Source organism: Cavia porcellus, unplaced genomic scaffold (genome assembly GCF_034190915.1).
Source record: "Cavia porcellus strain 051 isolate PalLab524CR breed Dunkin Hartley unplaced genomic scaffold, mCavPor4.1 scaffold_1, whole genome shotgun sequence".
NCBI classification, from domain to species: Eukaryota; Metazoa; Chordata; class Mammalia; order Rodentia; family Caviidae; genus Cavia; species Cavia porcellus.
Window position 1 is genome coordinate 129,246,392 of NW_026947484.1, and position 16,352 is coordinate 129,262,743.

General features: G+C 42.4%; 1 protein-coding gene across 3 annotated transcripts in view; it reads left to right on the plus strand.

Moving 5' to 3' along the window:
• Positions 1-16,352, plus strand: part of Elapor1 (endosome-lysosome associated apoptosis and autophagy regulator 1) — a 79,278-nt gene that overhangs the window by 38,121 nt on the left and 24,805 nt on the right. For all 3 annotated transcript variants that reach the window (XM_005007842.4, XM_003479198.5, XM_005007841.4), the window contains exons 2-7: positions 3,470-3,590; positions 5,593-5,785; positions 10,792-10,939; positions 11,444-11,524; positions 12,045-12,150; positions 12,286-12,435. In XM_005007842.4, the coding sequence (XP_005007899.1) occupies positions 3,470-3,590; positions 5,593-5,785; positions 10,792-10,939; positions 11,444-11,524; positions 12,045-12,150; positions 12,286-12,435 (799 nt within the window). The remainder of the gene's footprint in view (positions 1-3,469; positions 3,591-5,592; positions 5,786-10,791; positions 10,940-11,443; positions 11,525-12,044; positions 12,151-12,285; positions 12,436-16,352) is intronic.

Here is a 16,352-nt window from a genome sequence, read left to right on the forward strand (position 1 = left end):
AAAATGTATTGTTTCCCAAGTTTTTATGTTAGAGATGATTCTTAAAGTTAGAACACCAGATCATCAAGGAGTACTAACAGAGTGACTCCATGATTGACCATGTTCTCCAGGACCCGTGGCACAACCTTCTTAAGAAACTTTTTTATAGTCTAGTAAAGTACACCTAATATAAAATTTACCATTTGAAACAGTATTAAGCATATACTTCTGCGGTGCTAAGTACACTAACATTGTTATGCTGTCATCATCACCATTTAAGCACATAACTCTTTCCGTCTAAATAATGACTCCCTGTCTGTCTTCCCAGGCCCTGGAAATTCCTCCTGCTTTCCATCTCTGAATTTGGCTAGTCTGGGTAATTCACATACATGGACTCAGAGTGTTTATCCTTTTGTGACTCATTATATAGCCTAGGTTGGCCTCACACTCACAGTGAGCCTCCTAACTAACTCTTCCTAAATTCTGGGTTTTAGGCACGCTTTACTACTCCTGGCTTTATACTTTGGGATACAAAATCACTGGATCTTGGTATGATGGTATGAGCCTGTAATCCCAGCTACTAGAGAGGCTTGGGCAAGAAGATTACAAGTTTGAGGACACTGGGCAATTTCACAAGACTTTGTCTCAAAATAAAATAAAAAGCACTGGGGATATAGCTCAGTGGCTAGCTGAGTCCAGGCAGTGCTAGCCTGTGGGAGGCCCTAAATTCAATCTCCACTATTTTAAAAAGAAACTGGGGTAAACTGAGGTAGTTTGGGGAGTTTATTTATTCATAGACTGCTGAATGTAATAATTGAGGAAGACTGCCAGTTATTTTCTGATTTACCTCTCTCTAAACTTATGTCTTCCCCCACCCCTGCCTTTTTTGAGACAAGATCTTGCTGTGCAGTTAAGGCTGGCCTTGAGCCCACTTTGTAGCCCAGACTGGTCTCAAACTTGCAACAATCTTCCTGCCTCAACCTCTTGAGTACTGGATTATAGGAGTGTGTCACCAGGTCTGGTTTGTAAATTTGTGTTTTAAATGGTCCACTCTAATAGTGCAGGTCAGATCGAAACAACCAAAATGCAGCCAACCACCTTGGATGGTGTGAACACCCCGAAGTCACATGAAGAAAATTAGCATGTACTGAAAGGAAATTACTAAGGCTGGGAACCACTTTTCCCAGCAAACATCCTGAGTGACACTCAGAAGACATCAAAATGAAATAACACAGAGTAGACCTGGCCCACACACTTTCAAAAGGCCACGTACAGTTAGGATGAACTGTAATCTGCTCCAGCAGATTAGATATTTTAACGGCAATTCTCAGGCCCCATAAGCAAGCCTAGCCTGGCTGAGGGCAGATAACCAGCCGTGTCATATTTACTTCCTAGACTTGACTGTTAAATTTGGCCTACAGTGAGTTGGTGTTTGATTAGATTTATGAAAGAGGAGGTGGTCTGGTGAGAAGTCCTGGATTCTGGCTCAGTGATTCACAGGCTGTGTGACCCTGGACACGCTATTTCACCCCACCAAGAATCAGTTTTATCATCTGAATAATGATGACAACAGCTCTGCTTTCCTGCTTGCTAAGAAGTTGTGAAGATCAGATGAGGTGCTGTTTGAAAGGTGGAGGCTGTGTATGAGTTCACAGGCAGAACCCCAAATGCTGTCTGCCTTTTTCACTTAATTCTCTACCTAATTTACATGTTGTAGATTTCACTTACCTTTCATTCTTGCAGCAAGATCCTTTGGATAGTGTCATTTTTAGAAGAAGAATTGAAATATGTGTAGCTGCCCTATTTATCTTCCAAGTCCTCTGAAATGAAGAAAAAAACTGGAATAATGAAGAAAATTAGAACCAAAGAGCACAGAAAATTCTCATCCTGATAGTCTTTGTTTCTTTGATAACAACAAAATCTAAATTCAAAGGCAAACATCCAGGTCAAAAGTTAAACCTCATTTTCCCAATTTCTCCTTCCCCGCTGAATTTCCTCCCTCAAGGTGAAATGCTGACTTCATGGGTTGCTGTCCCACACCATACTGGGCACAGTTTGGACCTCTCTATGCTGGGCATGCAATAATGTATGTTGAATATTTATAAGAGAGGAAAATTAAAAAGCCTAAATTGTTCTCTTTTCATCTTAAATTTCTGCAATCACACAATGAGAAGCAACATGTTCACCATACTTCAATTGGAGATGCCACTGCTTCTAAGACATACCATGTTTTATATAACACAAAGAAAGACAAAGCTCTATTGGTTAAAATATGACACAGTGTTTCCTTCTTATGTCAATTACAAGACTTCATAATGTTAAATGTGAAAAAATATGCATCTTAGTGTACATGAGATGCAGTATTTTTACCTCTTACAAAAGGCAAAGCTTTCTTTTCTTGATCCTGTCGGAATAAATTAGCAAACTTCAAACTGTCTTACATTTAGTCTCAGCTCCTTGCAGTTATACATGTTACACAATCGTGCTTCTGTGTGGGCAGGAGGGGGACATTGATTCTATTTTTCTTGGGGATACACTTAATACAAAGTATGGGTGTGATTATAGTTTCAGGTAAGTAGAGTTTATCAAATGCCTGTCAGAGCAAAAACCATCAATTCAGTGTTCTGTGTTCTTTACAAGATTTAAGAATGAGAAATGTTTAGGAGCATTTGGCACATCAATTGTGGGTTTTTTTCTCCTAAGCAGTGCCTTTTGTTGTTTTATTCAGTGATTGATTTGGCTGTTTCGTTGTTATTATTCAGTTTATTTTAGTTTAGTTTAAGTAACTGTACAGCATGTTCCTTCTTACAAAGGAAGGATGAACAGACTTCTGTGATGGTAGCACATCACCTGCCTGGGCTAAATAGGACATTTTCATAATGCAAGTGGGAATTTGTCATCCTTCTGGTCAGAAAAAATACAGCTTCTTTCTTTCCTTCCTTTCTTCTTTCCTTCCTTCCTTCCTCCTTTCTTTCTTTCTTTCTTTTCTTGCTTGCTTGCTTTCTTTCTTGCTTTCCTTCTTTCTTTCTCTCTTTCCAGGCAAGTGTTATCTCCCTCCCTAGCTTTTGTATTTCTGACAATCCCTTCTAAATTTACTGTGCACCAGCCCTTCCATTTAGAATGCCCTTCCCTTCAGAATGTCCTTATTCATAACTTCTGTAGTTTTAAGACAAAAATTCCACTTCTAGCCTGTTCTTAAACTTTATTGCTCTGCTCCCTCAGGGTATTACTTATATGCAACAGCAGAGAGTCAAGCAAAAAGAAATATATTTCAAGGGACTAAAGCTGGCTGGGTGAGAAGAAATGAGCCAAACTGCTGGTATCCTCAGACACGCTTTGTAGAGATGTGGGCAGGATGATGCCTGCTCCTTCCAGGAGCCATGGGTGGTTACTGTGATGCTGGTTATCGGTAGCCCGTGTGCTGGGCAGGATGTTGTTCATGTTTGATTACTGCTAATGCGCCTTTCTTGCCCTGTTCTTTCCCCTGCAGTCAGAGTACCACTATGAGTACACTGCGTGTGACAGCACGGGCTCCAGATGGAGGGTTGCTGTGCCACACACACCAGGCCTGTGCACCAGCCTTCCCGATCCCGTCAAGGGCACCGAGTGCTGTAAGCAGCCTTCCAGCTCCAGGGCCTCCCTGCTGCTCAGCTCTGGCCTCTGCCCCAAACTTCCTGCCATCCAAGTTAGACTCTTCCTGCCTTAAAAAAAAATAATGAGCTCATTCTCTCCGTCCCCATCCCCAACCCTTGTGAAATATGGTACAGAAATGGTGTTGCACTGGTGTAAACTTGGTATTTAAACTGGCTTTTATTATCACTTTTTCATTTAAATCCCATCAGTGGGCAGAACATAAGCAATTCAGGTCTGTGCCGCTCAGGTTTGTTGTCCTTTTGTTCGCATTCGTTTTCTTTTTTTGCTTGTGCGTTTCACTCCAATCTGCACTCACCAGCCATAGTCAGTCGTTAGGGAACATTGCATTTCATTTTTGCTCTTGAAAAGGAAGCAGACAAGTTGTATTTCTACAGAGACAGAACTTTAACATGCACGGAGCATCACTTCAGGGAACAAGACTTCCTGACTATGGAACTGACCGTGCGGTCAGGAAGGTGGCGGCTCACTGCAGCCTCTGTGACTTTGACTGCTGCTGGTTTACACGTGGCTGCTGTTACCTTTGCATTGTTCTTTTAGGATAGCAAAGGGAAAAAAGAGAAATGAGAGGCTAGAGTTAAGGAATTAGTCTAGGAATTGGAAAGGAGATGGAATTTAAATTCTAGAATCAGCTGAGGCCAGTGCCTGGTTCAATAGGTGAACAAATAAATACTTGTGAAACTTTGAATGAATACTGCTAAACCTTAAGCAGAACTGAGGTACGACCAACAAATGAGCCATCTTCTGCTAACTTGGCTGACATCAGTGAGTCCCTACTCTGTATAAGCTCCTCCTGTGTGCAGGCATCATGATATGCCTGTGCTGTGTGGACTACAGAGATGAATAAAGCACAGTCTGTGACTGAGAGCTTACAGAATGGAGGAAGGAGCAGACATTCACTCACCTACTTGTTTTTTAAGCAAAGCTTTGTGGCACTCCTGCAGTGTCTGTGCCACCTCTGGGTACCCAGAGTCTAGCGGGTGGCTGGCATATACAGTGTGAGAAGAATGGGCATTATGGGTATAGGATGATGAAGACCGGCTGGGAGGATCACTTCAGGAAAAGCACAGAGGTAGAAGTTCAGGGACACATTCCAGCAAGAGCATGAGTCCAGGATGGAGGTAACATAGAGCAGATGGCAGATGGGGATGAGGTAGAGAAAGATCTGTAGTGGGAGGTCAGGCTGGAAAGTCATACAGGGGGCAAATCAGAGAAGACTTTCAATACCAGGCCAAGAGTTTAAATCTATCATCAAAAGGGAGTCCCTGATTTTTTCCTTTTTGTGTTTTTGAGACAGAGTTTCACTCTGTCACCCAGGCTGGTCTTAAGCTCACTTTGTAGCCCAAACTGGCCTGTAACTTGCAGCAACCCTCCTGCCTTAGCCTCCCAAGCACTAGGATTACAGGCGTGCACCACCACACTTGCAAGGCAGAACCTGCCTGAACCTAACCCTTTCTTATACCTTTTTTTTTTTTTCCTTTTTATCGGTACCAGGGATTGAACTCATGGCTGCCTGCTTGCAAGGCAGGCGCTTATGCCGCTGAGCTAAATCCCCAGCCCCACCTAACCCTTTCTTAAATAACAGCTTTATTTGCGATACAGTTTACATGCCATGGACTTCATCCCTGACAGGGTAAATTTCAGTGGCTTTTTCAGAATATTCACAACAACCATCACTACCCAAGTTTCATAATAACATTTTAATTGGCCTGAAAAGAGATCTCCTAGCATTAACAAAATGTCTCCCCAGATCCCTCCTCTAGTCTCTGGCAATCACAGATTCACCCTCTGTCCCTATGGCTGCATGGTATCTGTAAATCTAACGCGCAACATGCCACGGCCTTAAATCTGAACGGGCCAAACTGAGCTGAACTTCTCCCTTTAGAATGCCCTCACCTCACCACTTCTTCAGGGGGCACAGTGACCTCACCACCCCTCCCTTGTCCCTACCCTGCTTTCCAGCTTTCTCTTGCAATGCTGGGGAGTTTCTGGATATGAAGGACCAGTCCTGTAAGCCGTGCTCCGAGGGTCGCTACTCCCTCGGCACAGGCATCCGGTTTGACGAATGGGATGAGCTGCCCCATGGCTTTGCCAGCCTCTCCGCCAACATGGAGATCGAGGACAGTACCACCGAGTCCGCTGAGAACTGCACTTTGTGAGTTTGCCTGCTCTGGCCCTGGGCATCTGGGAGACACCTTCTGGTGCTTCTCAGGCTGGGGGTGTGGGGTGCGGGGGTGGAAGCAAAACTGTGGAATGAGGGTAGGTGGGGTGGGCCTCCTGAGACTGCTAGTTGTGGCTGCCGGCTCTGCCCACTCTTAGCTTATCACTGACTGGCAGGCAGGCATATGTGAGAGAGGCCTGGAGAAATAAGAGGTGGCTCTACAAGGGGATCAAGGGTTAAGTGACCCCCCCACACCCCATACTCCCACTGGGAATTAAACTCACAGCCTCGCACTTGCTAGGCAGGTGCTGTGCCACTTAGCTATATCCCCGACCCAAATGACCCTTATTATTTAAAACAAAATCCAGTTGGATATCCACCATGAAATTTTCATCAGCCAATAAACTTGCTCAACTTGACTGAAGCAAAATATGCAAAGTATTGGGTGTCTTTTTGGCTTTGACGCTAGCTTCTAAAACTTGTTCCTTCCACATAATCTGAGTTGTGGGTTTTGCGGGGGTGGGGATTAGAGTAAGACTTGAGCATCGGTCCACAGTGGCTGGGATCTTCCAACTCCTTTGAGATTCCAAAGGGCAGAAAATTTTCCAGGTGGAGATCTTTGCAAGTAATGGAAACACGCAGAATGGCTGGACAACTGGATATTTATTTGAGATTCGTCTTTTATGTCTCCAGCACTATACTGAAAACTTTACATATATTATTTCTATAATTTATGCAAGAATCCTGTGAGATAAGTATTGTGGTTCCCATTACAAAGAGGAGAAACTGGAGGCTCAGAGAAGTTAAGCTATCTGCCTTTATTACCTAGTTTACAACTAGTGAAACTGGAATTCAAACCCAGTTACAAGCTTTCAATTCCCCATATGGCCACCTTCAAATAACATTATGTGCAAGGCAATGTGGGAAATTGTGCAAATAACATTATATATATTGCTTTTTGTTAAATACTGATAATGAGCATCAGAGGAAAGAAAAAGGAAGCAAAAGGATTTTTAAAAAATTGAAGAAGTTGGGGATATGGTGGTGCACACCTGTAATCCCAGTACTAGGAAGGCTGAGTCAGGAGGATCACTGTGAGTTTGAACCAGCCTGGGCTACTTAGTGAGTTCAAGGCCAGTTTGAACTACATAGCAAGCGTGACTCTGTCCCAAAACAAACAAACAAACAAACAAACAAACAAACAAGACAAGAATTTTACTACACCTGGATTTCTAAAAGTAGGAGCATTTTCCCCATTCTTATTAAATCTCCTAGAAGTACCAATGTCTGAGCCATGTAGCAGATACTCAACAATCCAGTTATAATGTTATTTTACAATTCAATTTATGTGTTCTATTCATTCTTGTGTTAAAGCTAGAGATGGTACAAGCCAGAGAAGAGGAAATGTGTAGGTTAAAACAGCCCCCATCTGAGCCCTAATAACAGATGTCATTTGACCCTGGCCAAGGTGCAGACCTGGCCCACTCAAACCATTCTTGCTCATGCAAAGGAAGAGTTTCACCTCTCTCCAGGGGCTGTGCTGAGAGCCCAGAAACCATTATCTCTCAGTGAGGCAGGATGTGGGCCTGTTAATAGCAGCCTGTATTTCCACAGTATAGGCTGGCACAGAGCTTGTATCTTGAAGCATCCAATATCATCTCTGGGAAGGTAAGAGAGATGTTTCTCCTCTGTAGAAATGGAGCGGAAAAGGCCACCTGGAGAGATTCTGAAAGGCAATAGTTGAGCTGGTATCAAGAGCCCAAATATCTGGTTTTCCAGTTCAACCTGATTCCAGGCCTCCAGCCTGAGCCCAGCCAGCGCTGCCTCCTGCCTTACTGCCTCTGACCTGATGCAAACCAGCATCAATTCCTGCCTGCTTTGCCTCGAGACCTCCAAGCTTGTTTCCTGCTTCCATTCCCTGCCTTCTCCAGCCCATACTCACCCCAAGCCAGATTGATCTTCAGAAACTGACTAATCACAGTGCTTTCCTACTCAAGACCCTGGGATCTGTGGATATCCATTGCTCTTGGGATAAAATGCAGCACCTTTCCATAGCCTACAAGCCTGCCTTCTGCCCTTTGCCCTTTGCCCCTTGCTCTTTGCCCTCAGCCCTCTGCCCTCTGCCCTCTGCCCTCTGCCCTCTGCCTTCCTTCTTGCCTGCCCTGTTTCAGCCACACTAGCTGCTTGGCTTCCTTCCTCCTCAGGGTCTTTGAGTGACTTCCCTCTCCTCTTTATCCCTTAGGTCTCTGTTAGATATAGGCAGGACAGAAAGAGTAGAAGACTAAATACTATGCCTATGAAATAAGAGTGTGTGAAAGATGGATTCAGATATTAAAAAGGCATAAATGTTTAAAATTAAAATAATGCAGATCACTGCTGAATGACCTGCGGCAAGTTTCCCAATCCCTTCTGCTCTCAGTTTCCTTATCCTAAAAAAATGAGAAAAATGATGCCCTTTTTGAAGACTGTTAAGGATCACTGTGATCATGTAAAGAATTTAGATCGTTGCCTCTGGCACTAGAAATCAACCAAAACGTGCTATATGGGATGTGAAATGTCTTTGCTGGAGTCAGCGCTGACAAAAATCAGAATTGTGATGCATTTTCTAAATGTAACCCACTTATGGCACCTTTTTAATTATTCATTAAACTTCAGGAGTTATTTATAACTGATGCTGTGGAATACATCAGCACTAAATGTCTTTTTCAACAAGGAAAATCAATGCCATTAGATTAGCTGGGATGTTTTGGATGAGCTCAGTTTATATTTCAGTAATACCAAGGTCTCTGCCCTCACCACATCTAGGCAGGACAGATAAGTGAGGAGGAATTCAAATAAAGTATGGTCAAAAGAGGAAACCCAATGGCAAACAGCTTCACAAAAGATGCTCAACTTCACTAGTAATCAGGAAATAAGATTTAAAGCCCAATTAGAACTCATTTCCAGCCACTTCATATTGGTGACAATTTTAAAGTTGGACAGATCCAAATTTGGAGGATGTAGAGCAATAAGGACTTGTTGGTGACTGTAAATTGATACAACCTCTTTGAGCAACAAGGGAGCAGAACCTGGGAAACCTGGAGATTCACATACTCTGGGCCAGCAGCTCAACTGCCAAGTGTTTCTCAACAGGGACATTCGTAACAGAGTGTATGCAACAGAAAAAAATGGAAACAATGTACATGTTCAGCCGTGAGGAATAAATATGGTAGAGACATAAAAGGGGTATTATGCAGTAGTAGAAATGAAAGGAAAGGCAATGTATGTTGCTCAGTGGTTAATTACCTGCTTAGCACATACAAAGCTGAGTTTGATTCCCAGCACCACCATATCGATGTCAAAAAACCAAACCAAAACAAAACAAAAAACAGAGAGAGAGAGAGAAGAGTTATATAGTGTGAAGACAGATAAATCCTACAACCGTATACTGTAGACTTTCCCTCAAAAATAGTAAGTTTTATGACATGTAAGTATGATGTAATTTGCATAAATTCAAAAAACAAAATCAGGCAAAGTACATGCCTATATTCTTGGCACTGGGGAGGCTGAGGCAGGAGGATTGCTAGGAGTTCAAGGCATTCCAGGCTATGTAGTAAATTCAGGTCCAGTTTGAACAACATGGTACTACCTTGTCTCAAAAACCAAACAGATCAATAAATATATTAAAAACATATGAAGCACTATCATTTAGTATATTTCAAGAACTTCATGAAAGATGTTAAACACCAGATTCAGGAAAGTTGTCCCTTGACAAGGGGAAAGAGTTGTTCGAGGAAAAAAAAAAAAGGGATGAGATTAGCCAGGGTTGATCGCTAAGAGTGTTTCTGCTGTGCTGTAGTTTTTCTTTTTAGCGCCCGAGACAGAATCTAGGGTAACCTGAACTGTAGAGCTTCTTATTTTGAGACAAGGTCGTGTTAAATAACGCAGGCTGGCCTCAAGCTTAGTGGTCCCCCTGACTTGGCCTTACAAGTACATGAGATTATAGGCGTGTACCACATCACCTGGTTGCGATGTATTACTTTAGCAGGGTGCAGAGAACAGGCATGTTCATTAGATGTAATGTATGATGTTCATTAGATGTTTGTATGATGTAATGATAGTACTTTATAACATTAAAAATAAAGCAGAATAGAATTATAGTTATGAGAAAGAAAACAGAGAAAGCTACGGGCACCCATAACAAAAGCAGACAGAATCAAGGAAGACTTCTTAGATTAGGTGGCATTTATACAAAGACAGGAGGAAGAATTAAACAGAGGGAGGAGGAGGAAATTGATTTCAGGAGAGCAAGCTCATGGAAGAAAGTTTGGCAAAGAAATTGAGAGAAATTCCTTTGGGCTGGAATATTAGGAGTGGGCCATGAATCTGTACCCCGTGTCAAGGTGGCAGGAGTTAGTCACGCGGTTTTCAGCAGGAGAGTTCTGGAGGAGAGGACTGGAGGTGGCAGGCTGGATGCATCTTAAAGTAGACAGCTCCAGACAAACAAGCGGACCTCCCTAGATGAACTTCTGAGTTCTGAAGAATATCTGTGTCTGCTGACTCATGTTGGACTGCTTTGGAGTCAGACAGACATGGGTTTGAATCCCAGGCTTCATGACTTTGAGAAAGGTACTCTCTGAGCCTCAGTTCATCATGTATTAAGTGAAAAAAGGAGCTCTTCCTATACCGGTGAAAATGAATCATGAATACAAACATGTAATTCTGTACACGAAGCAACCAATAAGTGTTTCCCACCTTCTACTTCATCTGCCATCTACCTCTGGGGTAGTTCTAAACGATGCAGAGGTAACCTGTCTATCTTCCTCTGGTTGCCTGTATGCTAGGCTCCCTGATCTGCCTCAAAGCTCCTTTGGTCACTCTTCACTGAGCATTTTCAGGTCCAGGCTTTGGTTCATAAAGCAAAAATCTGGAATCCCCAGGCACCCAGCAGACCATGAGAGCTGCCCAAAGTCTGATGCGCTGTGCTCCTGAAGGCGAACCTCACTCCCGTTCCCTCGTAGGTCTAAGTGGGTTCCCCGGGGTGACTACATCGCCTCTAACACGGACGAATGCACCGCCACGCTGATGTATGCCGTCAGCCTAAAGCAGTCCGGCACTGTGAATTTTGAGTACTACTACCCAGACCCCAATATCATCTTCGAGTTTTTTGTAAGTCCTGGCCAAGGGGAAAGAAGGGAAATGAAGGGCCTCTGAGATTTAGATTCATTTGCAGGAGTCAGCTCCAAGTGTGGTCCTGCTTGGCAAATTGCAGTTTTTCCTCTGGGGAGGACTGTGGGAAATGAGCTGAGGCCTCAGGAGGCAAAGGAAAAGCAAAAGCGGAAGGACCCTAAGGGGGTGGGGGAAGAGAATCTGTGAAATTTCTAGGACTTTCTCCCTGTTCAGACATGAAAAGACCATATAAATGGCTAAGTTGAAAATTACTTCTTTGATGTATGGGCTGAGATGTTTCATGAGAGTGCATGTGCATGTGCATGTGTGTGCATGTGTGTGTGGGGGGGGGACCCTACTTCAAGGCTGTGTCCCGGGTCAGTCCTAGAGGAAACTGACAACTCTCTTCCCATAGGAAAAGCCTCTGTAGGGCTATGCAGCATGGATAGCAAGGACTAAAGCCCTTATTTCCTTCCTTATTTCCTCAAACTCCCTCTGCCTCAGGTCCAGAATGATCAGTGTCAGCCTAATGTGGATGACACCAGGTGGATGAAAACCACGGAGAAAGGATGGGAATTCCACAGTGTGAGTGTCACACCCAGCCTTCTCGGAGGTCCCAGAGAAGGCCCAGGGGCCTCTCCTCAAGGATAACTTTCTCTCACTCTGAGCTTCCTGCTCCTATGAGGTCTGGGAAGATGAGGGTGCACTGGCTCCCGTGCTCTTGATGGACAGAAGATGGGTATAGGTTGGCTTCTTACTCTTAAGCTTCAGCTCAGCACCAGCAACTTTCTAGCTTTAAGCCCAAGCTTTCTGGAGCTTAGGGCACACTAGGCACCCTACTACCAGTTACTTCATATCCCTTTATTGGTCTCACTATAAGACATATTCATGAAGCCCGAGATGCAAAAAACAGTGGGAGAGGCTACAAGGGGGCTGTAAGGAAGGCTTGCAGAGAGAAACCGAGCTAAGCTGAGAAGGCAAAGACAAGAGGGAGGGAGACCGTCTGTGGAGACTGGCAGTGTCTGTTCGGTAAGAGATTAAAGTGGCAGGTTAGTGATGCCTGCCTCTGCCATGAACTAGCTAATGCCTTTTTGTCATTTTTTAGGTTGAGCTAAATAGAGGCAATAATGTCCTCTACTGGAGAACCACAGCCTTCACAGTGTGGTCCAAGGTTTCCAACCCTGTGCTGGTGAGAAACATCGGCATCACAGGTACACACATGGGGTTGGAATTTGGGGTCTTTTGCTGACTTCCTGGCCTTTTGACTTTTCAGGGAGGGTGGCGGTCAGTCTTCAGGGTCTCTGTATCCAGGCTCAATCCTTGCTTTTCTACATGTTCTTCCTTAGGAGTGGCCTACACTTCTGAATGCTTCCCCTGTAAACCGGGGACATACGCAGCCAAGCAAGGCTCCACTTTCTGCAAGCTTTGCCCTGCCAACACTTACTCAAATAAGGGAGAAGCTTCTTGCCATCCTTGTGACTCTGACAAATATTCAGGTAATGTTTGGTCAGGGGAAGAGTTGGAGTGGTGGGTGACAACACACAGGAAGGAGTCAGGAGGTAGAGCCACTCTGCTGGCCAAACAGAACATTATAAATCATAAGCCCTTCCTTTTTAGATGCTGGGAGATCCTTGCCAATCCACATCCACCAATCACTCCCCAGAAATAAATCAATATATATTTGCTGAGTCTCTCCTGTCTTCCAGACCCTATTCTAGGTGCTTAGAATATATCGGCAAAAAGTCTCTGTGTTCATGAATTTACATTCTGTTGGAGGGAAAGCAGATAGTAAAGAATAACAATAAATGACTTATACATAATAAATTATACAGTATGCTATATTAGATGGCAAAAAGTACCATGACAAAAAGAAAAGCATCCCCAAGTTAGAAAAATTTTTAAAAATAGGGAAGTGTTTTGCAATTTTTCCCCAAGTAGTAAAATCTATTTAATATAATTAAAATCTACATGGTTATAATTATAGTCAATAAATATAAAATTATAGTCAATAAATATAAAACATAGTCAAAAATATAAAATATAAATTTATATAGTTTAATTTATAATAGTTTTTCTTGAGACAGGATCTCACTATATAGTTCAGGCTGATCTTGAACTTACTGTATAGTCCAGGATTGCCTCAAACTCACATCAATCCACTTGCCTTGGTCTCCCAAGTGCTAGGAATTATAGATGTGTACCACCACACACAGATATAACAGTTATTATAAAAGTTATTTTTAAGAACTGAGGCTGCATTAATGAGCACAAACACTAAGGTTTTATTTTTATTTTTATTTATTTTATTTTTTTGGTACTGGGGATCAAACTCATGATCTTGCACTTGCCAGGCAGGTACTTATGCCACTGAGCTAAATCCCTGGCCCTTATTTTGTTTTTAAATGACAATTGATAGTATATATTTATAAGGCATAGTGTTCTATATACTATATATATATATTGTAAATATATATTGTAAATATAATATATATATATTATAAATATATATATATATATATATTGTGGAATGATCAAATCAGGCTAGCAATATAATCATTTTGATAGCAAGGACCAAAAATGGAAGTTAGGATCTTTTTTCAGACCAAGCATCCACTGAATTCAAAGCGTGAATATATATATATTCTTCCACCTTAGCCTCCTAAATACCTGGAACTGCTAGGCATGGTGGCACACATTTGTAATCCCAGCACTTTGGGGAGCTAAGGTAGAAAGATCTCAAGCAAGTTTGAGCCCAGCTTGATCAACTTAGTGACTTACTGAGACCTTGTCCCAAAATTTTAAAAAATAGAAAAGATCTGGGTATATAGCTGAGTGCAAAGTCCCTGGATTCTATCCCCAGTCTGGGGACATGGGGGAACTGGGGCTATAGGCGTGGGCCAATATACGGGGCCTCCAGAGCAGGCATTTCTGAAAAATCCAAGTTTTCTTGGAACATAGTTTGAAACCTATTTGCCATTTGGCAGCAGCCTATTTATCCAATCCTAGATACAGTAGCTTCCTAAAACATCCTAATTTAAGAAAGAAGACCTATCGTTTGAAGAGATGTCAGGGGACATCAAAGCTCTGGGTTAAGGTGGGCAGTGTCACCAGAGGGCCCTCTGTCAGTGATTGGCACAAGGTGAGTCTCCAAGGCAGGTTTGGGACATGTAAGAAGGAAGGAAGGGCTTTTCTTTTTGTCCTTTGAACCACTGATCACACTTCTATTTTTCTTTTTTACATAAAACGCAGCACAAAGCCATCTCTGAGTAGACCCCATGTCCCCACAGAGACATCCTCACTCCAGCAGGTGTTGTTTGCTTAGCCAAGACCAGCCATGAACTTCTGAATTGCTTAATTTCTACACCACTCCTAAAACAAAAGATCTATTTATCTACACAGATCTTGCCAAATAATGAGTGTAGTTTTCAGCCAGAACAAGAAAGTGTAGATCTTGGAGGAAGTTTTATCTATAAGTCTAAATTCCTGTTTTTCCACTTGAATTTCTTATTTCCCTTTGTGCTCTGCCGGTTTCAATGGTGGCCTTTGTTAGTCCATCTGGGCTGCGTTTCCAGCTCAACAGTTGTGCAAGGGTTTGAATGGCAGAGTGCTTCTGGAGAAATTACCGAGGAGTATTTTGATCATCTCTTTGTAAACTGAATTTTAGCCAGAGAGCTGTTGTAAAGTGTTAGGTTGGTAGTCTGATTTCTTATATTATATTTTTCTGTCATCAGTTTCTTAAACAACCCCTTTGATTGAGTAGTGAGTTTCTATTAGGAAGACATGGTAGTGAGTTTTTATTATGACTGACCAGCTTGGGATTTAGAGAGTTACATTTCTTTGAGACCTGACTTCCAAGTGGTGCTGGGGAAAAGATGGAAGGCTGAGAAAACAGTAAAGTCAGATAAGTGCCAATGGTGGAAGTCATGTGTGATGAAAGACCCATCCACGTGCAAATACAGTCTGAATATGCCAGAGCTGAGCTTGGAGTTACAGTTAGAGCTCATGGCTACCCTCCAGCTTCTGTTGAAAACACTGTGATAAAAACTTGCAGGTGTAGTACTTTACATGGTACAGTGGGGTTGGGATAGTAGTGCTGGGTATCATGTACAGTAGAGGAAAAAAAGGGATTAAAAAATGGTTGTTCTCTGAGATAAGAGGAGAGACTTCACTAGCTAAATTCTTATAATATGAGTTGAGCTGAGCATGCATGGTAATTACATGCCTGTAACTCCAGGACTCAAGAGTCTGAGTCAGGAGGATTGCAAATTCCAGGCCAACCTGAGCTATACCTTGGGCTATACAATGAGATCCTGACTTAAAAGAAAAAAATAGATGAGCTGAGTTTTGAAAGATGAGGTGGTGATTTAATGGCAAAAAGAATATTTGAGACAGGGAAAATGAAAGCCCAGGCCAGAAGGCTCAAGGCTAGAGATTAGGATGCAGAGATGCAGCATTCAAGGCTAAAAGGTAAGTATGGAACAGAGTATGAAGCAGCCCTTCTGTACTATTCCTAGAGAAAGTGAGATTTGCAAAAAACAAATCAATTTTAATGAATAAAAGTGACTACTAGAGGTTGGGAAAGTCAAAGGAAAGAAGAGAGAGGAGGAAATTGGACAACAGGTACCAACATACTAATAGAGATACCTTGTGTTCCATAGCACAGTGCTGTGACTATTAACATACCATGATCTATTACCTATAACCTATAACGTACATTAACCTATTATATATTTTAATGAAGAACATAGAGTAAAAGAGCTGTAAGGCTCCAAACACAAAGAAATGATAGGGAGATGGAAATGCTAACTACCTTGATTTGATCAGGACATGCTGTATATGCATTTACACATTGCACTGTACCCATAATATGTACAATTATTACTTGCTAATAGAAATTCTCTTTAGCAATTGGTATTTGATCCTGTGGAGATATTAAAGCATTTTGACTTGAGGAGTGGCATGACCTGACTTGTGCTTTGGGAGGCCACTCTGGCTGCTCTGCGGAGGAAGAGAGGAGGCTAGAGACTGCAGCCAGAGTTGGGCGCTTTTGCTGCAGGCACTATTTGTTGCTGGGGCCCTGAATGGAAAAAAAGGAAGGCTTAGCAGGGTAAAGACTGGAGAACTCACAGTGGAAATGCTAAGGACACAAGTTTGATGAAGAACATTTTTCATTAATACCTAACATTCAATAGTTAGGACTAATTCTTTTGTGCTGTTAGGATAATATGGAGTTTAGGAGCATAGCCTCTAGAACTAAGTTACTGGGTTCAAATCCCCGTTCTACCATTTAATAGCTGGGATACCTTGAGCATGTTATATAACCTGTGCCCAGGTTTCTATATTTGATCTTAGTTGAAAAGCTGAGAAGTGATTTTATCTCAGTCTTTTTATCTCTAAAATGGGAATGACAATA